At 41.8% G+C, this 23,324-nt stretch overlaps 2 protein-coding genes across 2 annotated transcripts in view; both read left to right on the top strand.

Annotated features, from left to right (window-relative positions):
- Window positions 1-607, top strand: part of OVCH2 (ovochymase 2) — a 56,751-nt gene extending 56,144 nt beyond the window's left edge. Inside the window, exon 21 of the mRNA XM_060262808.1 lies at window positions 507-607. Within this exon, the coding sequence (XP_060118791.1) occupies window positions 507-526 (20 nt within the window). The 3' untranslated portion in view covers window positions 527-607. The remainder of the gene's footprint in view (window positions 1-506) is intronic.
- A 4,716-nt stretch (window positions 608-5,323) lies between these two features.
- LOC132589385 (NADH-cytochrome b5 reductase 2) lies at window positions 5,324-21,958 on the top strand. The gene is made up of 9 exons (XM_060262106.1): window positions 5,324-5,730; window positions 6,225-6,371; window positions 7,592-7,664; window positions 9,137-9,243; window positions 10,844-10,973; window positions 14,248-14,331; window positions 19,265-19,350; window positions 19,966-20,065; window positions 21,740-21,958. Exons 1-9 carry the CDS (start codon window positions 5,716-5,718, stop codon window positions 21,910-21,912), a joined length of 915 nt encoding a protein of 304 aa, XP_060118089.1. The 5' UTR covers window positions 5,324-5,715; the 3' UTR covers window positions 21,913-21,958.
- Window positions 21,959-23,324: the final 1,366 nt, after the last annotated feature.

Raw genomic sequence — 23,324 nt, 5'->3', positions numbered from 1 at the left:
AAGTCTTTATAATTAAGAGTGTTATCCAGTTGAAGGAAACACTGAGTTTATTATTATTTGTAACAACAACTCATCAACATGAGTGTTTTTGTGTGCTATAAGTTTCATTTTCTGCTTGCCAATGATTTTAATATTAAAAACTTCTGATATTATTTCCTCCCTTGCCAGCCTATCTGTATATAATAAAACCTATTTTTGTTTTGATCTTAAAATGCTATCTGTGCCATCATTTATATCTGACAGGATTAATTTTAGTTCTCCTGAGGTACTGGGTAAAGGTGTGACAGGATTCAAAGTGGTCCCCTTTGCCCGCTGACCCTGGCTCCCTCACAAACTGCTAGCAACAGCCTTCCAGGATGTTTTCAAATCAATTACAGCCTACACTTTTAAGAACTTCCTGATGCCTGCTGCTTTATTTAATTACAATGCTGATGGTGGCATAATTGTTGATAATTTCTTTACTGTTTCCTGGAAAAGCTAAACTAATTGTATTGCTGCTTTTGCAGACTCATCCAAGAAAGTGTGAAAATCTTCAGTGAAGCTTTCAGAGTACCACAGAAATCACACAATGGCATAGTTCTGTGCATCATTTGGTTCCTCTACATAACCTTTTAAAAATCCTGTATCTAGGAATTATGGATCACATGTTTCATAACTAATTTTTAAAGCTGCATTTTGTATGAGTAGACAATACTGTGTGGTTTTGGCAGGGGTCATTGTGTAGAAAAATAGGTGGTGGAGCTCATCCAGGAATTGTTATGCAGCTGCACCTACTATTCAATGGACAAGGTGGGAAGGAGGTGGAACTGTCAGAAAGGTTCAGGAGCTGTGCTCCTGTGAGCTCCCGCTGAATTCAAGGTCTGGGCTTTGGACACAAACAGCTTGGCTGCATTTTGAGAATGAAGTAGCCCTCTGATCAGTTAAGAGTGGATGGTGGAAATAGGATCCCTTCTGCTATCCATGACCAGAGCTGCATGTGCTTTGCATGCATGTATATGGCTCTATGTTGCCATCCCTGACTCCTGATTGAATGACATAGCCCCCACTCCCCACCCAGTCAATCAGACAGAGCCTGCTCTAGGCGCATCTTTAGCTGAGCGCAAGGAAGCTGAGGCAAAGCCTGCCACTGGGACTATAGTATGTGTGTGGGGGGAGGGGAATGACATATTTACTGCACATTGATTTTGGTGTAAACAAGGGTAGATCATTTATACTAATAAGAAATCCAAAGGAACGCTTTATATTATAATGTGCAATTGCATTTTAAATGCATTAATATGCTTGATTCTTTGACCTCAAGCCAGATTTACATTACCCATTTCAGGTATTTCAAAACAGCAGTAAGAGGGGAAATGCATACTCTTAATGCTTCTGGTATTCATTCAAAAGTTGGAAGTTTCCATGAGGAGAGGTATATTATGTCCTTACATTTGAACATTAATTAAGATTTCATTAATTAAGATTTAGGTGATAAGCTCCTGTTTCACTTTCTGTGTGTACTCAGTACCATGAAGTATGGTTAACAGATTGATGTTTGCATAGATTATATTCAGCTTTATAATAAAAGTAACTCTGTATTAAAATGGATTCACAAGTGTTTGTACATGCTAAACTGACTCAGGAAAAGTGGTGGGAGAAATATGTTAAATGGGGAAGAAGAGTAGAGAATTTTGTACATGCAAGTGTATATATTACACTAATACTTTTGTGATACTGTAGCACACACCATCTGTGCCCAAAAGTTGAGTCCCTCTAGCCCAATTGAAGAGACTCAACAGCCAAAGTTCCAAGTGAGTTGATCCAGAGATTCCTTTATTACCACCAGTGGCAGGAAGAAAAATCTGTCCTGCATTTTTCCTCAAACCTATCTTTACAAAACATAGCATATTTTTTGAGAGCCAGTTTGGTGTAGTGGTTAAGTGTGTGGACTCTTATCTGGGAGAACCGGGTTTGATTCCCCACTCCTCCACTTGCACCTGCTGGAATGGCCTTGGGTCAGCCGTAGCCCTGGCAGAGGTTGTCCTTGAAAGGGCAGCTGCTGTAAGAGCTCTCTTAGCCCCACCCACCTCACAGGGTGTCTGTTGTGGGGGAGGAAGGTAAAGGAGATTGTGAGCCGCTCTGAGACTCTTCGGAGTGGAGGGCGGGATATAAATCCAATATCTTCTTCTTCTTCATATTTATACAATTTCTGATAACAAAGCAGGTCTTGTTGATTGGTTACAAATCCTCGCTCTTAGCCTTATGTGGTATCTCATTGGCTTAAAGAAACCCGTCTCTACCAGGGTGAGGTAATTCCTTGGGGATTTCTTTGTTCTCTGCTCCCTATCTCCCGTCTTCCTGGCATCCAGCATTCGCCTGGTTTCTGGTTTTGTTCCAAAGAATGTGTCAGTAAGTACTATCTCTATTGCATGGACTAGACTAGAAGGTCCTTCCTTGAGGCAGGGGGATAAGCTTTCTTTATCAAAGGATGCTAACAGAACTTTGATAACGTTCTCTTGCTAGAGAAATGTGCTTTGAGATATGCAAGCACTCTAATAGAAGCCTATTGTCCATTGTTAGGACCTTGGAACCAAATCATAGCAAAGGCCCTATATACTTTTAAGGCAAGTTCAGCAAATATAATACTTTGAATGTAATGGTTTTGTTACAATTGTAAAGGCAGATTAGTGCAAATGAGTTCTATAATCAGGATTAGTGCAATTCTATTTGGCACTCTGTCCATGCTCTAATGCAAATCTGAATTTACATTCTACAATATTCAGTGTTAATTCTTGTGACAAAATAATATTGTTAATTTGGAAATATATCATGTTTATAATAAATGTAAATAAAAAAATTTATTTTTATGAGTCTTCAGCAGTTATTTACTTGATATACATTTCCAAATGTAATATATAAAATTGGATTAGTATAGAAGCATCCATTCAGAAATCCAGAAACTGAGGTAAGGATGACAGTGGCATGGTTCACCTGTAACAACAAACCACAGTTCTTCATTATAGGAAGGAACACACGCCCTTTTGCACATGCCTCTGTTATGAAAAACTTTCACTTCTACAGGAAACCATACATAATTTGTGGTATCATCCAACTAATGAACTATGGTTTCTTTTCTTCCCTGCACACCAAGATTCCAGACTCTGGTTTTGATTTGCAACAAAAAGAAGAAACAAGTTTATGGTTCAGACATAGCCTCTATCTTCTTGTGAAATTCTTGTGAGTGTGTGCGCACACCTGCAGATCCTCAGGTTTTGTTCATGTCAATTGTGAATCATGCTAAAGAATTGCTTCAAAAAAATGTTAGAAATACCTGTGGTAGTAAAAAGCTTCTAATTTACAAATAAAAATGGTTTATAAGATAAACGTTATATAGATAAAATGTACAATGTTTATCTCCTGTTGACTGAATAGTTTAATGTCAGTCCTTGTAACTCCTGGATTTTTTATGCAGATTCATAGCTTAAAAACTATTGGGTTGGATACAGCAATGCAAGGACTGCAGATCTTTCCCTTGTTGCCCTCTCCCCCCGCCCCCCATCCAGCCATCCTTTATAACAGTGGTCCCCAACCTTTTGGGCACCAGGGACTGGTTTTGTGGAAGACAATGTTTCCACAGATGGTTTCAGGATGATACAATTGTGCACTTTATTTTGGTGTGGTGGTTAAGCATGCAAACTCTTATCTGGGAGAACCGGGTATGATTCTCCACTCCTCCACTTGCAGCTTCTGGAATGGCCTTGGGTCAGCCATAGCTCTCTCAGAGGCTGTCCTTGAAAGGGCAGCTTCTGGGGAGAGCTCTCTCAGGCCCACTCACCTCACAGGGTGTCTGGTGTGGGGGAGGAAGATAAAGGAGACTATGAGCCACTCTGAGATTCAGAGTTGAGGGCAGGATATAAATCCAATGTATTACTACTACTACATTGTAATATATAATAAAATAATTATACAACTTCTGGCCCAGTTGCCAACAGGCCACAGACCGGGACCAGTCCATGGACCAGGGGTTAGGAACCCCTGTTTTACAGCACAGAGAAGCTGAGTGGGACTCAACTGAAGTAACTGCAATGCAGTTGGAAGGGGAGGGGGCAGCACTGAGAAGGAAAAGGAGGCAAAATCATTCCCTCCACGTTTCTCTGATACACAGGGCTTCTTTCCAGCAGGAACGCAGTTCCGGCTGGCTTGGCACCAGGGTGTGTGGCCTAATATGCAAATGAGTTCCTGCTGAGCCTTTTCTACACCCCCTCATCTTTAAACAAAGCTCAGCAGCAAGCCGCATTTGTTCCGCAGTGATGTCCAAACTTTCACAGTGTTATCATCTTGGCTGGAAGACGCCCGGGGAGTGGGGGATTTGCCATGAAGTCATAGCCAACTTACGGTGACTTTTGGTTTTAAAGGCAAGAGTAGCATTTTCTTGGTTGTATCCCTTCCAAACCCTGACCGGGGCCAACCCTCTTTAGCTTCTGAAGTTTGACGAAATCGGAGTAGCCTGGGCTATGCAGGCCACCACTTTCTCCTAGTGCACATTCATATTACACTATGACCCTGTTCACACAGCGTGTTGAGTTCGGGTTAAACTGACCCAGTTCTGTTCCGAATATCTTTGTTCCGGATATTATCGATCAGACTGCCATACTGCAATTTGAATCACTCCGCGATGAAACCGTCTTATGCCGTCCACATGACAGCACCATACAGTTCTTTTTTTCCTCCACTATTACATGCATATGTGCATGCACAAAGGTTAAAAGATTATGTGGTTATGCGCACATTGCTAAGTAGTAAAAAAAAATGGCAACCATAAACCAGATGTCTGAGGCTCCTTTTGCTCTGGGACAGCCTTCAGACATCCGGAAGTTGGTTAATATCACAGCAGAACTATCTAGACGGAGAAAACTACGAGGTGAAACCAGAAAATTCAAAAAACACCCCAAAGGAGCAGGTAACAAAATAATTTCGTTCCGAGAAGGATTGGGGGGTGGGAGGGAAAGGGGGCTACCACAAGTTAATTTCAGGAGGCAGATGTTGCTGTCTGATCAGCCACTTTAAATCTGGAAGGAAACAGCAGCGACATCTGATTATACTGTGTGTCTGAACAGGGCCTATGACTGAGTGCAGCACGGAGGTAAGTGGTAGCTTAAGGAAATTATTTATTTAAGGAAAGGTGTTCGTTATAAGTAGATAAAACTGGACCTAACTGTTCTTCAGTTGACGGGTTTCTACTATTAACAATTCACAGACATTAAAGCGTATGGGTTTGGCAGCTTCTACGGATTTTCTAAGTAAACTCAACTGCGAAAGCGTGAACAGCCTGTGCTGAGCTCACCTCGTCTAGTCATATTAATGGCTGAGAAACGAAGCGCAATGGCAAACTCCTCCCCGCCCTCCCGCGGCTGCAACAAGGCACGGTGGGAAAGAGGCGGGAATAGTTGAGAGGAAAGAGTCCGAAGGCCAGCCGTGGTCCGCCTAGGCTTGCAGCTGGGACTGCCTAGAAGAGGGGCGTTTCCCTGGATGGCAAACAACTGCAACGCTGCTTTTTGTTCGAACAAAGTGAAGGGCGTACTTTGGCCTCTTTAGCCGGCAGCGAGGGCAAGGGAGGAGCGAGTGTGCTGGAAAAGAAGAGGAAGGATTTAAAGGCTGGGGGAAGGGAAGGCGGGCCTGAGCTTGCCCGGCTCCTGTGTTTTGCTTCTGTCCGTGAGAGAATTATTGGCGTAGACGATGGAGTCCGCTTTGGTAAGTAAATCTGATGGAGGGTTGGTAGATGAGGTTACTAGGAAACCTTGGATTGTCCCTTCCGTGCACGGCCTCGGGTTTCTAAGGCAAAGGGCGTTTAATACTATTCATCTGCCCGCTAACTGGAAGCCAGTCGTTAGGGTGAAGAAAGTGGGGAGCTTTGCTACTGACGAGTTCAGGAAGGCAGGAGCTGTCGGGAAGATGTACTGTAGTGAATTTCTTGCTGCAGATTCGATCTGCCTTTAATATTTCGTAATACATCAGCCATACAAACAAGTTTCCATGCAGGTGTCAAAGGGTACTTCCGTGCCAGCTCTTCAGTGATTGTTTTGCAGCAGAAGTCTGGATTTTAATCAGAGTTGCCAATTTAGTAGGAAAAGCTGGTGTGACCTAAGATTTTGCCTTAAGGTTTAGTTCAACGTGCAGAAGTCTTAAGTCTTGAAAGATATACATAAGTTACTACTCATTGATATCTTTTGTCTCTGTTCTTATAGGATATCACTGTGTTGATTGCATTGGGGGTTGGTGCAGCATCCATTCTGTTGCTTTTTTTAAAAGCAATGGGTTCTCAAAAGAAGAGTAATCCAATTACCTTGCAAGACCCAAATCTCAAGTATCCATTGAGTTTGATAGAGAAAGAGGTGAGGTGCTTGACTTTTAAATTGTAGCTTTACCATCATGTACAAACCTGGGGAACTTGTGTCTCTGCTTTCCCGTGCTATAGCAGAAGTGGATTAGATGCCTATAAAAGAATCAGCATGTTTCCCACTGTTTTTGAATGCTGGTCTCTGTTCAGTTTGCTTTACCTTCTGAGTCCCCAACGCACAGCAGTCATCACTTCAGGGCCGAACTATACAATACAAATTTGGGTGAGCGGAGGTTGCCCAGAACTACCTCACTTTTCCCTCAGTCACACAGCAGTTGCAGGGAAAGGAATTTTTAAAGTCCAGAGGGACTCAATTCTATTCAGGATGATGGTAAGGGAGGAGGGTCTCCTGCTCCCTCCTCATGGATTTTTCAAAGCTAAAACCAGTCATGGGAAGAGTAATTTAAGAGGGCAGATTGCTCTCACCAGAGCTGTTTTGGTGTGAGAAAAACATAGTGGGGAAGTCAGGAGCCATTCTCCTCTATGTGTTCATTGTCCAGGCCAAATCAAGTACCTGTGGACTTTAAAAATTCCTTTTCCTCAGCAAACAAGCACACAAATCCTTGGTTGTGGGTTTGTATGCGATATTCTGTCATCTCCTAAAACTATGTAAAGAAAACAACCAAGAGGCTATAGTGACCAAGTAACTGTGTTATAATAATAACAGTGAAATAACATACAGCAATTATCAAAATGCTGTATATGGTGTATATTATCATAATTGCTGTATATGGTTATTTCACCGTTATTATAGCATAGTTATTTGGTCACTATAGCCTTTTGGTTGTTTTCTTTACATTGTCCAGAAGTAACCTCTCTCCATTTTTTCTATCTCCTAAAACTAGCCAGGATAGGAGTGTGGCCAGAACCACACATCCCTTCTTGCTTCTGTTGTCAGAAGAATAGCATAAGTGGCAACAACACTGTTTCTGGGTAGAACCTGCCTCTACATGTGCTTCCTGTAAATCCTTTCCCATTGCTGTTGCAGGTGTCTTTCAGTATCACCCCACTGAGATATTCCTGCTCTCAAAGACTGGTAGTCATGGCCATTCCCATTTCTTCCATATTCTATGTGAAGCAATCATACATCTTGTTGTGCATGTGTGCTGTGGAAGCATGTTCTGTGGAGCTAAGTCTGGCATGTATTAGGTAATTGTTAGGGTTTTTTTGGAAGATCATGTTACATTGTTTGCATACTGCTATTGCTTTTAACAGGAAATCAGCCATGATACCAAACGGTTTCGGTTTGGGCTCCCATCATCAGAGCACATATTGGGCTTGCCTGTGGGTATGTATGAATGAAGTGCTGTGGAATGTGAGTGGGACACAGCATAAAATATATCCTCTATCTTTTACCACGTGTTTTTGCCCCATGCAAGCTTCTCCCTCCCGGTTCATCTAGAAATGACTTCTGCCTTAAAGCTCACTCCATCACAGCCACACTAACTTCACCCAGCTTCTGTACCATAGGCAAGTAACACTGGGGTTTCACTTTTTGATTTTGCTTACTAGCTTGCTTTCTTATGCGGTTGATTCAGGCCCCACCATTCCCTGAGTCTTCAGTATTTGTCAGAGGACTGAAGGTGGGTCTTGTCTAATTGCTAGTATGCTTTTTGTAGAAACATTTTAAGTCTTATGCTGCTTCTGCAAAGCTGACTTGAAAGGATGCCACACCAGTGTTCTCAGAAAACATCAGATGTTCTCTGCAAGATACTAAAAACTTTGGGGAGGGATGTTTAGCCTGGTGCAAGTATTTGTGGAACTCTGCAAATTGTCCTGCACCAACTACTTAAATTAAGAAATTGGTGTAGAGAGTAGTGAGCAGTGTTCCCTCTAAGCTGAGTTAGTGTGAACTAGCTCACAGTTTTTTAGCCTCCAGCTCACACATTTTTTGTCTTAGCTCAGGAAAAATGGCCCCAGAACAAACTGATTTATGCAGTAGCTCACAAAGTAGAATTTTTGCTCACAAGACTCCACAGCTTAGAAGAAGTATTGGTAGTGAGGTGGATAACCTTCTGGTTCCTCAGTCATACTTTGTGATGCAGATTACATCACCTGAAGCAGAGCAGAGTGACTTGCTGCTCCCATATTTATACTGTCACAACATAGTGAGGACCCTATGAGATAGTTACATATCATCCATGGCTGCATCTTAACAACAATAATAAAATGAACAGAAATTATTAACTAGAGTTTAAAAATTTGGCCACTGGAGAATTTATATATATATATAATATTGTTAATTATATATTATTATATTATATATTATATCGTTAATTATATATTGTTATTATATTATATTATATATTAATTATATTGTTAATTATATATTATATTGTTTATTATATATATGTGAAGGTATGTGAACTCTTATATAATAACCATTGGGACAACTGGTGTGAGCAGAGCCCCAAAACCAGTTTTTACATGTCAGATCATTCAAACTATGATGCAAACTTGAAAATAATGATATTTAAAGGCATAATATAAAATTCTGTGCATGTTGCTTTTACATTTCTCACTTTTTCATATACATTTTTTAAAACAATGAGTGAAAGATGATAGTAGGAAGAGTCTAAGCAAAGAATGTTGCCTAACTTTTGCTTTTTAACTTCGTGATATATTTTGAAATCTGCAGTGGAAAGATAGGTATTTTTTTCTAGAATACAGTTAGAGTCCAGTGGCACCTTTAAGACCAACAAACTGTATTCTGTTGCTTCAGACCGACAAGGCTACCCACCTGGATCTATCTTTTTCTAGGTCAACATGTATATCTGTCTGCCAAAATTGCTGACAACCTTGTGATTCGGGCCTACACTCCAGTTTCTAGTGATGAAGTGAAAGGCTATGTTGATCTAATTATAAAGGTATGTTTAAACTGATACACTAAGGCAACAGAACTTAATCTGTTTATTCTAGTGCTTGCATTTTTTGTACAGTGTACAAACATGTGCTTGGATGTCAAGAAGAGGATGAATTTCAGTAAACTATCGAGGTCCAATGGTGAAGAATTAACTAGAAAGTGGATGATCTTTGAAACTGAATTGGTTGGAGGCGTGTGCTAGGCAATATCTTCTGCGTGGTGCTTTCTTGTTTTGGCAGCATCCATGTGCCTGGTGATTTATATATTTATTTATATTCTTTGTTTTGACCAGAAGGTATTGAAAGCAGCTTACAACATTTTACAAACCCAATATTACATTTTTCTCTTGCCCTGCCCTCTCTTCTGAGTTTGGAATAGTATATTCAGCTGAATGATGGAAAACCCGTTGACCTCATTTAGGCAGGAAGTGAAAATGAAACCAGTACCTTGGTGGGTTCTTGTGAACGTAGTTCTCTCTCAAGCCTTGAATATGTTCATGTATTCTGTAGGGTTCAAGAGGGAGGAGAAGGGAATATTTTTACCCAAATTGGTCCTTGTGCCTGGCCTGTCACATGTAGATGGCTTCTATATATGCAGAACCACACACATGTTCTGTGATAATTGTTAGGGATTGTCATGATCCTAGGTCTACTGCAGCCTACAGGCTCCAGGGAAGCTTGTATTAGAGTGGTTTCCCAGGATCTTTTCTGTCCCTCTGATTGGGTGGGCAGCGGTATTGGAGGGAAAACTTGCCCAGAGGGGTGGGACCTGGGAAGAAACCATAAAAGGTCAGCTAGAGAGGGACGTGTGTTCTCTCTAGAAAGACTGCAGTCGGTGTTGCTGTGACATAGGTTTTGATCCTCATGTAAGTATTTAACATCCTAGCCCTGGAATATTCTTGTAAGAAACAAAAACTACTTCTCTATACAAAGAAGTACAGGAATAAACTTTAAAAACTGGCTGGGCTTTTGAGACTTTAATAGGAGCATATCACACAGAAAAGTAGTAGGTGAAGCTGCTCTTGTCTTGGTGATAGGGGGTGGCAGGTATTTTACCTACTAAATATCTGTGTATTATTAGACTGTTAAAGACACAGAAAGAGAATCAGTATAAAACACAGAAACCTAAATTACCTGTTTAATAAAAATGGCACCGGCTGATGGATCATGGCCTGTAATGGGGTGGCGGGTGAGGGTAGCATCTCCCTGTTAATTGGACTGGAAGATGCCGAAAGCATATTTGAAGATAGGGCAAGGGTTAATAGTAGAAGCTGAAGGAGGTATTATCCTACCTTAGGTTGGAAGAAACTCTGCTAGCCTGTTTTATTGGAGGATGGTTCCTTAGGCTGCTTATGGCTACAAACCTGGTTGGTAGAGTGGCAGGATACATGCCAAGGTAGTATTATATTGCTTGCTCACAGTGCTACAGAGGTATTCTGTTACTGACCATAAGCTCTTTTTCGGGGGAGGATTTCCTGGATCTTATTGCTTCTTCTTGTAACAATGGATAATTGTGCAGTTGTTTTCTTCTCCATTGCATACTACTATCATTTAAAAGTAAAATGGCTAAAAATGTAGTGCAAGCTGCATATTTCTTTGTTTCAGGTTTACTACAAAAATGTTCATCCCAAGTTTCCAGAAGGTGGCAAGATGTCCCAGCATTTAGACAGCATGAAAATTGGTGACACCATAGACTTTAGAGGACCTAATGGGCTCCTGGTATATAATGGATCAGGTATTACAATATCAAAGGATCCAGATGTTATGTTGCTGATATGGTGAAGGACAATTTATCTTTCTGACCAATTTGTCCAACTTTCAGAGACAAGTTTATCCTTAGCTCAACTATATGAAGGAAGTGTGTGTAATATTGTGTAATAGCATGTTTTGAGATCCCTCAAAAGGCTTGCAAGGAAACTAATAGCACAGTCTCTAATGGGGACATTGTGGTGATATTCTTGATTGATAGCAATGGGCTGAAGTGCTAGATAAGTAGGAAGAGAGAGGAGCAGCCTGCTGCAGATTCTCTGGGAGAAGGTATTCTCGGCGCTATGGCATCATCCAGGATCTCCACTGGATGAGGATGAGTCCATGATCCATTTAGTGTTTTGGAAAATCTGCTGGATAAAAAGTTTAGCATGCCATAATTGATGCAGGCTACAGATTCATGGAGCTGCAGAATGGAAGGAAGTTTAGATCTCTCTTTCTGCATGGCACTGGCCTGCACTAAACTTGTGTGGGAGATGAGACTTAAAAAAAATCATGATGGAATATATGAGATTTTTGAACTGATACTGGGTGATGCTGAATTGTTCAAGCTGTTATGGGCACTGATGGAAACTGGCATATCTTCATTAAAATGTTTAAATCAGTGGTCCCCAATCTTTTTGGCTCTGTGGGCATTTTTGGAATTCTGACACACAGTAGTGGGTGCAGCCTCATAATGGCTGCTTCAGGAAGTGGAGCCAGCCACAAAATGTCAGGGAGTGAAGTCATGCAAAGCTCTAATAGTAACTCTTCAACATTCCAGGCAGAAACTCTGTTTTACAGAATGTCTTTTAAAATTAACATTGTTTTAAAAACATTTTCTTGCACAAACATAGTTTCAGCTGTGAAGATCCTTGTGCTGTGGTGGCAGCTATTGCCAAAGCAACTTCTACAAATTTTCACAGCTAGTCAAGTCTTCATTCAGAAGGTCTGTGCTGGTCAAAAGCCTAAAAACACTTAGTGGGTGCCAGGAAAGGTATTAGTGGTTGCCATGAGACTCCTAATTTGTGCCTGTCTCGCCTGCCCTTTGCGTGGAACAGGTAGCACTTCTGAGAAGGCTACCTTGGAGGTCCTGGCCTTGAGTCTTCTGCCTAGCAGTCTGAATTTTTCCTCCATGATTGCATTTTCCCACATCGTTGGTGCCAACATGTACTGCAACCACTGGCTCCTCCCCAGCACTGTCTATCAGCCTGTCTTAAAAATGCGTAATGTTCGCTACCTTCGCACCAGGCAAGCAAGTTACCATATGGTCAGTAGGCGGTTTTGCCAACAAGCTGTCTACTTGCCTAAGGATCGAATCACCAACTACCAAGAGCCCGCCTCCCTCCCTGCCCAGGGATGCTTCCCCGGTGTGAAAAGATACCTGTTCACCAGCTTAGGAATATGTTAATGCTGGTTTGAAAATCTTGGAGAAATCACACAGGCCTGGAGTTGTCATGTCATCCTTGGCCTGGATGGAGAAGGGCTCTCTTTATATTAATATCCAGCTGCTGCACTATCAGTCACCTCAGAGGCAGCCAACATTGAAGCTGCTATTTTGCTTTCATTTTCCAAGATACAGGAGCTCATTACATGTTCCTTGGTTGGGAGCCTGTAATTTGGTGTGTTTATGATGATCTGCTGAGGAAAGTAAGGTGCATCCCAGTGAGTTCTGTGGGGTAGAATTACAGAGTTGATTGACTGAGACTTCATGTGTTGACCTCTTAATATCCAGCTGCTTATCTTATCTGGGAGAATTGGGTTTGATTCCCCACTCCTCCGCATACAGCTGCTGGAATGACCCCATAGGAGTTGTCCTTGAAAGGGCAGCTTCTGGGAGAGCTCTCTCACCCCCACCTACCTCACAGGGCGTCTGTTGTGGGGGAAGAAGATAAAGGAGATTGTAAGTTGCTCTGAGACTCTGATGCGTTCTTCTTCTTTTATAAGCTGCTGTAGCTCTCTCATGGCTTGTGTGTATTAGTGGGAGAAAAGAAGGAAAGGACACCCCATATGGTTCATATTTTGGGCAGAAGAGGATAGGGTGGTGGGAGCTGAATTGGCCAGGTGGGCAGACAATCCCCCTTTCTAGTTCTTCACCTAACTAGTGGGGCTCAAGTTGCCATGACAGCTTTATCAACCTTGAAATGATAATTCCTTAATACCTTGAACTGGTAATTAAATAGAAGGAACCTAGTTTATTGAAGGTGAATCCAGGTAAGACAAAGGTGCTGGTGGTATGTGACTTGTGGTCTCCTACGTGTCTTTGTAGGGGTTGTGAATCAGGTTTACAGCTTTGAGGTGCTTCTTGATCCAGCATTCTTTATGGATATTAAAACGGCATCTGTTGTATAGAATCTTCTTTCCCCAGCTTCACAAACTACATCCCATCCATGAAAATGATCTCTCCACAACTGTTTAAACTTTAGGCTTGATTACTGTATTACGTTTCATGTGGTATTGCTTTTGGAAGCCAGCTGGTTCATAATGCAGAGGCTAGGTTTGTTACTGAGCCCCTCCATAATGAAAATATCACACATAAATAGAGATTTTTCTTTGATTTGTTTCTATAAAGTTTCTAACAGTCTTGGGCCAGAATTCCTGAAGGTAACCTCCTATATGAACCTGTCAGTCATCTGAGACCCGTCTCTAGATAACCCCACTTTAAAGATTCGCAACCATGGAGAAGAGGACCTTTGCTAGGACTGTGCCCCAGTTATGGAGCTCCTTCCCAGTATAGAGACTTATCTGGTGCTGAGTCTTATCTTCTAGGTACCAGATGAACTATGTTCAATCCTTCTGAGCGTAGTGTAGTTAGGTCTGCTTAGATTTGTTCTGTGTTATGTCAGCTGTGAATCAATTGTTACTTTTATGTTCGGTTTTGAGCTGTTTGCCTTTTTGTTTTATATTTTCAGCTCTACTTTTTACTCATTCGATAGCTGCCAAAATTGCTCTGAACTGTGCTTCATGGATACTGTTCTTTGTGTGTTTTTATTTGATATGTGAAGCTTTTGTGCTAAGATGCCAAATGCTATATCTCTATATATATCATACTTACCATTGCTGTTAACAGCTACAAGGAACTTTCTGTTCTACAAACCTTGGAAGTAAGTCCTACTAAATTAAGTGGAAATTACTTCCAGGTAAGTTTACATAGATCTGCAATTTTGAGAAACATAATTGCTAGATAATGTGTTTAAATGTCGCAGTGATAAAATTTTTAGCTTTATTTGTGCTGCCATCTCTAATTCTATTTTTTTATACAGGTAAATTCACTATCAAGCAGGATAAGAAGTCTGAAGGCAAGATAAAGTTTGCAAAATGTCTTGGAATGATAGCTGGGGGAACAGGTAGGCCATATTCCTTGACGATAGCATGCAATGTTTAGAGAATAGGTGGGGCTGGATATATGACCTGTGTAAAACTTCCTGTATAAATCATCTTGTGATCAGAAGATGAAGAGATAATAGCTGAGAGGTAGATTGCATTTTGTTAAACATTTTTATGCTTCTTTTCTACCCAATCAGGGTCCACAAGGTGGAGAACATTAAAACATTTAAACAAAACACAGGTAAAATTATAAAATTCAATTTAAAAAACATACAGCACTAGAAAGAGGGCTAATACTGTTATTTGGGGTATGCCAGACGAAACAAAAAGGTCTTCACCTACTGAGAAGAGACACCAGTAGAGGGAGACAAATGAATCTTGTGGAGGAAGGAGTTCCAAAGTTTTAGTGCCATTGCAGAGAAGACTCTCTCTTGGGTTGCCCACATATCTAGCCTCAGATGGTGGAAGTAATGGAAGCAGGGCCTTCAAGGATGACCAGAATGAGTGGGTATGTTTGTAGGCGGTTCTTAAGATAGGTTGGACTCAGGCCGTACAGGACTTTAAAAATTCAATGCCAGCTCCTTTCATTGAGCCTGGAAGCAAGTAGGAAGTCAGTGTAGATGAAACAAGATGAGTCCCTTCAAGCTACTCTAGTCATTACTCTAGCTGCAGCATTCAGTACCAACTGTAGCTTCCAGATAGTATTCAAGGTTAGCTCCTTGTACAATGCATTGCAGTAATCTAATCTAGATGTTACCAGGGCATGCACCACAGTGGCAAGTTGTTCTCTGCCTAGGAAGGGCCACAAATGGCACACCAGCTAAAGTTGATGAAAGACACCCCAGCTACTGCTGCTACCTGTTTATTAAACAGGAGGCCTGGCCTAAGGATCATCCCCAAGCTACAAAATTGCTCCTTTAAGGGTAGTACAATCCCCTCAAGTACGGGGGCTAACCCATTTTTCTGTTTCAGACCTTTTCCCCACCAGTAGCACCTCCGTTTTGTTGGGATTGAGTTTCAGCTTGTTATCCTTCATCCATTCCAAAATTGTCTCCAAACATCTGTTCATAGTTTCCACAGCCTCTCTGGGATCTGCAGATAGTACAAGATAGAGCTGAGTGTCATCTGCATGTTAAGAACATAGGAAGAGCCTGCTGGATCATACCAGTGGTCCATTTAGTCCAGCATTCTGTCTCACATATTGGCTATCCAGTTCCTCTGCAGGGCCAATAGGGCTCAGAGGCTAAGACCTTGCCCTGATGTTGTCTTCTGGTACTGGGATTCAGAGGTTTTGCCTCTCAGCATGGAGGTTCCTGTTATTGGCAGCAGCTCGGCCCAGATCTCTGGATGACCTCTTTCAGTGGCTTTACAAAGGTGCTGAAAAGTGTGGGGGACAAGATAGAACCTTGGGGAACCCTGTAGGCAAGAGTCCAAAAAGCAGAACAGTCACAAAGCACTACACTCTGAAACCTACCCTTGAGATAAGACTGGAACCATCGCAGAACAGTACCTCCCAGTACTGAAAGGCAATCCCAAAAGATACCATGATCCTTCAAAGGTCTCCAAGAGTTGCACATCCCTGTCTATCTCACAGTGCAAGTTATTCACCAGAGTGACCTAAGGTCATTTCACTACCGTAATCAAGTCTGAAACCAGATTGGAATGGAGCTTAACAATCCACTTCACTCAGGAACCTCTGAAGGCCAGCTGCCATTTGTTCAGTCACTTTGCTTACAAATGGTATGTTTGAGACTGGACAGTAATTATTCAGCTTTCCTGAGTCCAGAGTAGGTTTCTTTAGAAGTAGATACACCACTGCCTACTTCAAGGCAGGGATGACTACCCTGTCTTTCAGGGAGGCATTTACTGTCTCCTGGACCTAGTCCACTAGTGCACCCCCTCCCCATAAGCAGCCAGGAGACACAAGGGCTGTACTAACAGGTGGCATGTCTCAAATGTCCAAGGATTCTGTCTACATCCTCAGACTGCACAAGCTGAAAGGTATTGCAAACAACTGTACAGATTGGCACCCTGGGACCATCCCAGCCCTGGATTATCGATTAAGCAAAAAAAGCCCATCCTTAGGGCACCAAGGGAAGGGGGCCACCACAGAGGTCCCCCCCAGCTATTATGCCCTTAACTCTTTCACTTACACACGACTTTAGTCAAATTTTTTTGTAATTGTCCTTTTTTGCTTTGTTTGACTTTAATCTGCATTGTTAAAAGCATTTTCTTTGGCATGGTGAGTGTCTAAAGTTTAGAAATTTGATTTGAAGGTGTCATCAGGTATCACATTTGTTTCCGTCTCATGGCATAAGAGTTTAGCTTCTGTTGAGTGTAAACACAGCTGTCTGGCTGGCATTTAACTGAACAGCTGATTTGTATAATGGACCCTTAAGTTCTTTATTTTATTACTTATTTTACTGATTTTTCACATAAATGAGGTAAATTTTAGTGCCAAGGGGTATGATTGTTGGGCTGTGCTTGGGGCATCAGTCAGCCTGAATATAGCTCTGGACTATCCAGTCCTGTTGCTGCTAATGTAGAGTCCAAGTCAGGACAGATGTAAGAGATTTTATCAACAGGTAAAAAGTAAAGGTGCAAGCACCAGTCATTTCTAACTCTGGGGTGATGTCGTATCATGACGTTTTCACGGCAGACTTTTTATGGGGTGGTTTGTCATTGCCTTCCCCAGTCATCTACACTTTCCCCCCAGCAAGCTGGGTATTCATTTTACTGACCTTGAAAGAATGGAAGGCTGAGTCAACCTTGAGCCGGCTACCTGAACTCGGCTTCTGGGATCAAACAGAGAGCTTGGACTGCAGTACTGCAGCTTTATCACTCTGCGCCAAGGGGCTGCATTTTTTCAGCAGATTGCTTGGTAAAATGATAGCAGTGGCCTGCAGAGCAGTTCATCTCCTCCTGTCTGCTTAATTGGCCCCTGACCACCTGGAACACTTCTGCAGATCTACACTGTGCAGGCGCAATGGTGGCAGAAAAATATTTTTTTTGCTTCCATCATTGCTATGGAGAAGGCTTTCAAATGAGCTCTAGCCTATGCCTTGTCAGATTAGTCCTAAGTCTTTCTCTACCTTCAACTCTGGCTATCTTCCTTGTCTTTTCATTGCCTTCAGCCCCTTAGTAAACCAAGGGGCTGCCTGGGCTCTTTGAAAGAGGGTGCGTAAGTGCAATCATGTCAGTTGCGCAGCTCATTTAGAGTGTTAACAGTTACACTGACCATATCAGAAAAATTCCCCAGTGCTGTCTCAAGTGCTATGTTCATGCATTTCTCTGTCCTGCAACAGACCCTTGCAAAGGTTCCAGTAAGTTATGGGAACATAAGGTCCCTAACTGGTGAGACCATATAAGTGTGTTCCTATGCTGCTTCGAATTGTTTTTCTGAGTGCCATTGGAGTACATTTACTTTAAACATATAATGTAGGGATTGTGGCAAGTTCACTTCCATGGCTTCTGAACACTGCACAAATTTATTTAGGTTATTTTTAACCACTTTCTGTAAAATGGTCAAAGGTACTGATACAAAGTAAAATTTTCCTGTGTAAATAAAATGAAGGCTTTATTGCTGTTCTCTGGAGAAGAGATGAAATAGATAGGATCATATCCATGTACTTCTATAGTGGCTTGTAAGAGCAAGAAGATGGGAAAAACCAGTTGCTGAATGTGCAATATTCTTATTTTAATGTATGGATTAGCGGTGTTGCATTGCGAGGTATGAGCAGAGCAAGAAGGAAACACATGCAGTATCACAACATCCTTTTTCTTTCAAAATTAGCTTCTTTTGGTTGTGGTTCTATAGCAGTCCTTCTCCTGGCATGGGTTTAGGGAAGCCCTGGGGGTACATTTGCCATGATTCCTAAAATATGAGGCTGCAGAAGTTTATCATGATAGTTAGAAATGGTTTTCGCCACAGTGACTGTGATCTGTGTTACCCTGCCCCCACCTTCCTTAAACTTGTTCTAAATGCTATTTGGAAATCCCATAGAACGTGTTTTGGTCCAGTGTGCAGTCCAAGGGGAAGATGGGATAGAGAATATCCCGATTCATTTACAAAATCTGATCTGACCAAACTTCATAATCATCCCTCGGAAAAACCAAAAGCTGAGACCTCTCAGAGTGGCTGCCAGTCACATATTTCTGGGCTTAGATGGATCCATGGTCTGCATCTTCACATGTGTACATGGACTTTTGTCAGTCTTTGGAACATTATGACTTCAGCACTGCACAGTACAAATATACATTTAGCATTTTACTACGTACCAGATTTAAAAAGTTAAAATTTACCACCAATTGGCTGTATAACCAAGCAGGTTGGTTGTCTGCTTTTCCCAGCATGTACTGTACTGCCGGTGAGCTTTTAATGCCCCTAAACAGTACGTCACTAACTAGCTTTGGCAAGTTACAATCCACAGAGCTGTGGGGTGTCTTTAGCTGTCCTCCAGCAGTACAATCCCATCCTCCACTCTGACCTGCTTGAGCAAAGTCTTGTTTTGCCCCTCAGCAGAGAAGCACAAGCCATAGCGGCATCAGCCATTGTTAGGTTTGTTGAAATTCCAGTGCAGAACTGAGTAATGGAGAAGGGACTAATGTGGAGTTGAGCACAGGCGCTTAAGAGCCCTACAGTTGATTCTAAAATAGAATCTAACTGGAGCATGGAATATGCAGGATAAATCATGGAAAATCATAGTCTGGAAAATGCAGGATAAATCATCAAGGGGTACTGCTTTTTATCAGACATGTTTTATAGTCAAGCTGGAAATGCAGAACAACCATCAAGGGTTAGAATTTTTAGGCGTCCCCTCCCTTGTTTTACTAGCCAACCTAGGAACTGGAATGACTTAATTAAACATCCCATCAGAGTGAGATTAGCATAAAGTATAATTGGACATCTGGAAAGGCATATTGAATTGCAGCTTTTGACTTTCGTTTTGACAGGGATCACTCCAATGCTTCAACTGATTCGACATATCACAAATGACCCCCAGGACAACACAATGTGCTACCTCCTTTTTGCCAACCAGGTAGGTAGACTCTTTCTCTCTGACAAATTTATTAGATGGGTTACAGCAAGAATTTCAAATAGGGTTGGGACTGTAACAGTAAGTGAAATAAGTGTGAATGCTGAGAGAGAAGTACTTTGGATACTTTTTTCTTGACAACAATAAATCATGGGTTTGTGCATTATCTGTTTACCTTTGAATAGCCAAGTCATTGATATGGTTAAATTAACAGTGGTCCAGGTGGTAAACAGATCTCTTACATATACCATCTTCCCTTCCTCAACCCTCAATATCTTAAACAACACTCTGAAAAACAAACCACAAACTTAGTACAGTATTGTCTAAACAGTATACTGAGTTTTCTTGAGGAGAGGGGTGGCTTTTAAAAATGAATTGAGGGTGGAGGGAAAGATCCATTCCTGCCTGAAGACTGGTATGATGGCTGGGATGGGCTCTACACACTTGTTTAATATGCTTAATATGCTATGGAATATCAACAAGAGTTTATATCCAAGGTTGTTTCAGTAGACATCATATATACATATAGACATCATATACATATATAGCTTTTGTTGTTGTTTGTCCTGTGCTTACTGTGATGTTAGTGATCTTTAACAATTGGTCTTCTGTTGATAGACAGAGCAAGATATACTATTGAGACAAGAGCTTGAAGAGGTAGCTGCAAATCATCCAGACCAGTTTAAGTTCTGGTATACTTTGGACAGACCCCCTCAAGGTAAAGTGTTCAAAGGCAAAAGAAGCTGTGAGTCACGTGAGCACAGCTCCACTATTGCACAGTGAGGATAGGAGTAAAGAGAACACAGTATGCCAACTGAGCATCCTGTGGCCAGCCATTAAGGGAATGAGCCTGGACAGAAGAAGCAGGGAGCAACTAGAAGGGCTCACTGAAAACTGGGATTCAGGTGGGATGCTGTCCCAGGACACTGCTATGTCAGAGGGCATGGAAGCATCCCCAGATAAACTATGCTATCATTTTGTGTAATCCTTCTGTATTGAAAGATGGTGTAGAAGTAAAACAGATATTGTCTTCCTAGCAGTTTGAGCACTTCATGATTTTGAAACCTGTGTCTTCCAAAAGCCACATTTGCAATTACAGTTAATCAAACAAGCCACATGAATGTTATAACCTACAGTTATAACCTTCAGAGTACCTCAAAGCATGTTGGGTTGTCTTCTCCCCAATTGCTACTGAATCTGAGCACGCTTCTTTTGCTGCCATCTTGCTGTCTCTTTGGGGTGAGACTTGCAGTTCAGGTAAAAGCGAGACAGTCAAGGCTTCTCTGCCTTATGCCAGGGAGACAGCAAGAAGGCAGTGAGGGAAGTAAAGGATGCCCACTGCAGAAGCCTGCAAGAAGTTGGTGAGCCCTTTCCTTCCCTTTCTGGCATCTTATTCTGTTTCCAGCAGTCAGCTCAAGGAAGAGAGTAAAGATTTCCAAGATGCCCAGAAAGCAACTAAAACTAACACCATTCAAATGTGGCCTGCTTTTTTCCATTGGAGATTGCTCTGGTAGTAGTTTTACACTCTCTCCTCTACTGTCAGCTTGCTCTTCTCCTGGGAGCACCCTGGGAATGAGAGCACTGAGGCTTTGGAAGGGTGGGGGGAGGTTGTTGGGGAGGATGGACTCTTTACTTCCATCCTTGGCAGAATGCTTGAACCTCAGGCAGGCTCACACCATGCCTGTCCTCCAGTTTCTCTGGTGGCAGCTATTTCAAGATAGGAACCAGCTGCCAACCACAGGCCTCACCAAGAATTGGCCTTGTCCACTTTCTTGAAACATGAGGTGTGTACTCTGTAAAGGAACAGTGCTTGGAAGAGCTTTCAAGCCACTATTGTGATATTAAAATATGTGAACCAGGATTGCCATGAGTGTTTGTCATCAGTAAAGCACCTAGGAGTCCTTACAAAGGAAACAACAGTTTGCAACTAAAGTAAGAGTATCAGGTGCTAGAACTTTCTTAACAACATGAATGGTTCAGGTTTCATGTTACTTAACACTGTCTTCTGAGCCAGTGGGGAAAGATACACCTGCTTTGTGAGAGAACTGCCATGTGCAGCACACTGGAAGTACCCTAGAGCGGGACCCTACATTACTTATCTAAAATAACTGCAACTTTATAATCTTAGGGGAGCATGATTTTTAAAAAGGTTCTGTAAAGAGGAATTTCAACAGCATTGTGTGTGAGGAATTAACCTGATGCTGGTACCAAGGCTAGCTCCTGTGTGTGTGTGTGTGGGCATGTATCTCTTTCACTGAACTAATTAAAGGCCCTTCCAGGTGCTAGAGCTCTGTGTCCAGATCAGGTCATAGACATGGGAATACAATACATATCTGATCTTTCCAGTGTCTTACATGCAAATATCTGACTTTCGCCATTGTTTTCATTTCAGGCTGGAAGTACAGTTCTGGTTTTGTTGCTGCAGACATGATAAAGGATCATCTCCCTCCCCCTAGCAATGACACTCTGGTTCTGATGTGTGGGCCTCCACCTATGGTTCAGTTTGCTTGTCAACCTAATCTCGAAAAACTAGGGTACGCTAAAGAGAGCACTTTTGCTTACTGAAGCTGAAGTTGTACTAATCCTTTTGATTAAATGCTGTAAATATGCAGAACACTTGCAAATAGCTTTTGTGGTTAAAATTTATATTAAGAGTGCTGTGGCTTAGCGGCAGAGCATCTGCTTGGCATACCCAAGTTCAATCCAAAACGATCAGGTAGCAGGTAGTGTAAAAGACCTCTGCCTGACAGCCACTGCCAGTCTGACTAGACAATGCTGACATAGATGGACGGATTCAGTATTAAGACTTCATGTTTTTAAAATGAGGCTCTGTACTGTAGCTTCAAGGTTTTCTTCTTCTGCGTGTTCCATTCAGTTCAGAAACAATCCAAGGAATCAGAAGGGGGAGTCCCTACACAGCCGGTATGAAATCACAGTAATTGTGATAAAGTTGAACCTAGTAGTGTACACCCTTCTTTCTACAGATGTGTGATGACCTACAAAGGATGAAACAAAGTTTGAGTCCAATGGCACCTTTAAGACCAACACATTTTTTATTCAAGGTATAAGCTTGTTTGCAAGCACACTTCTTCAGATACAGAATTCCCTCAACCTTTACACATAAAAGGGGGGGGGGGTAATTGCTGGGGATGGCTAGTTAGTCAAGGCAGAGATGAAAACAAAATTGGAAACTACCAGTCCATACATATAGGTAGAGGATGAGTAGTAAATTAACATACAGCATAATGAAGATGTTTAACAGATTCACATAGGAATAATAAGCTTTGGTTGTATGGTAACCATTTATTTGGGTTCAGTTCTAGGGTAAAAACAGTGGAAATAAATGTTAAAATCGGAGATTGATGTATCCTTTCTTTATAATGGTTGAAGAAATTGTTTCACTGTATCTGAAAAAGCGTACTTGCACATGAAATCTTATACCTTATTAAAACTTTGTGGGTCTTAAAAGTGCCACTGGGCTCAACCTTTGTTCTGCTACGTCAGACCAATATGGCTACTCACCTGAATATGTCTACAAATAATTGGTTAAAGTTGTTCGGTCCCTCTCCACAGTAGCATGAAAGAAGGTTGTGGCAGTAGGGGACTGTCTGCAACAGAAGTAGGTCTAGGAACAACACTGCAAGGACACTGAAAATGCACGGCTATTGCATCACCCTAGTAAGGAGAGAGTGGAAGGTCTATGCCCTTCTTTCTTCTGGCCCTGTCTGCTTGCTTGTACAGCAGCTCAGGGGTAGACTTCTTCCCACCTCAAGTTATACTTCAGAATTATGGGAGGAGGGAGAGCATTTAGGTATGTAATCTTTGGCTGGGGGGTGGGGTTGTCCAGATTGCAGCTACTGCAAGAGTAGCATAAAAATACGAATGTACCACTTTCCCACAGTGACACTGTATGAAGCCTCTGTATGCATGGGTTGGAGAAAGTAGAGAAAGTAGTACTTTTCTCCCTTTCTCACAAT

The sequence above is a fragment of the Heteronotia binoei genome, chromosome 21 (assembly GCF_032191835.1).
Source record: "Heteronotia binoei isolate CCM8104 ecotype False Entrance Well chromosome 21, APGP_CSIRO_Hbin_v1, whole genome shotgun sequence".
Lineage (NCBI taxonomy): Eukaryota > Metazoa > Chordata > Lepidosauria > Squamata > Gekkonidae > Heteronotia > Heteronotia binoei.
Note: the sequence above shows the minus strand (reverse complement) of the source record. Positions and strands in the feature narration are given on the sequence as shown.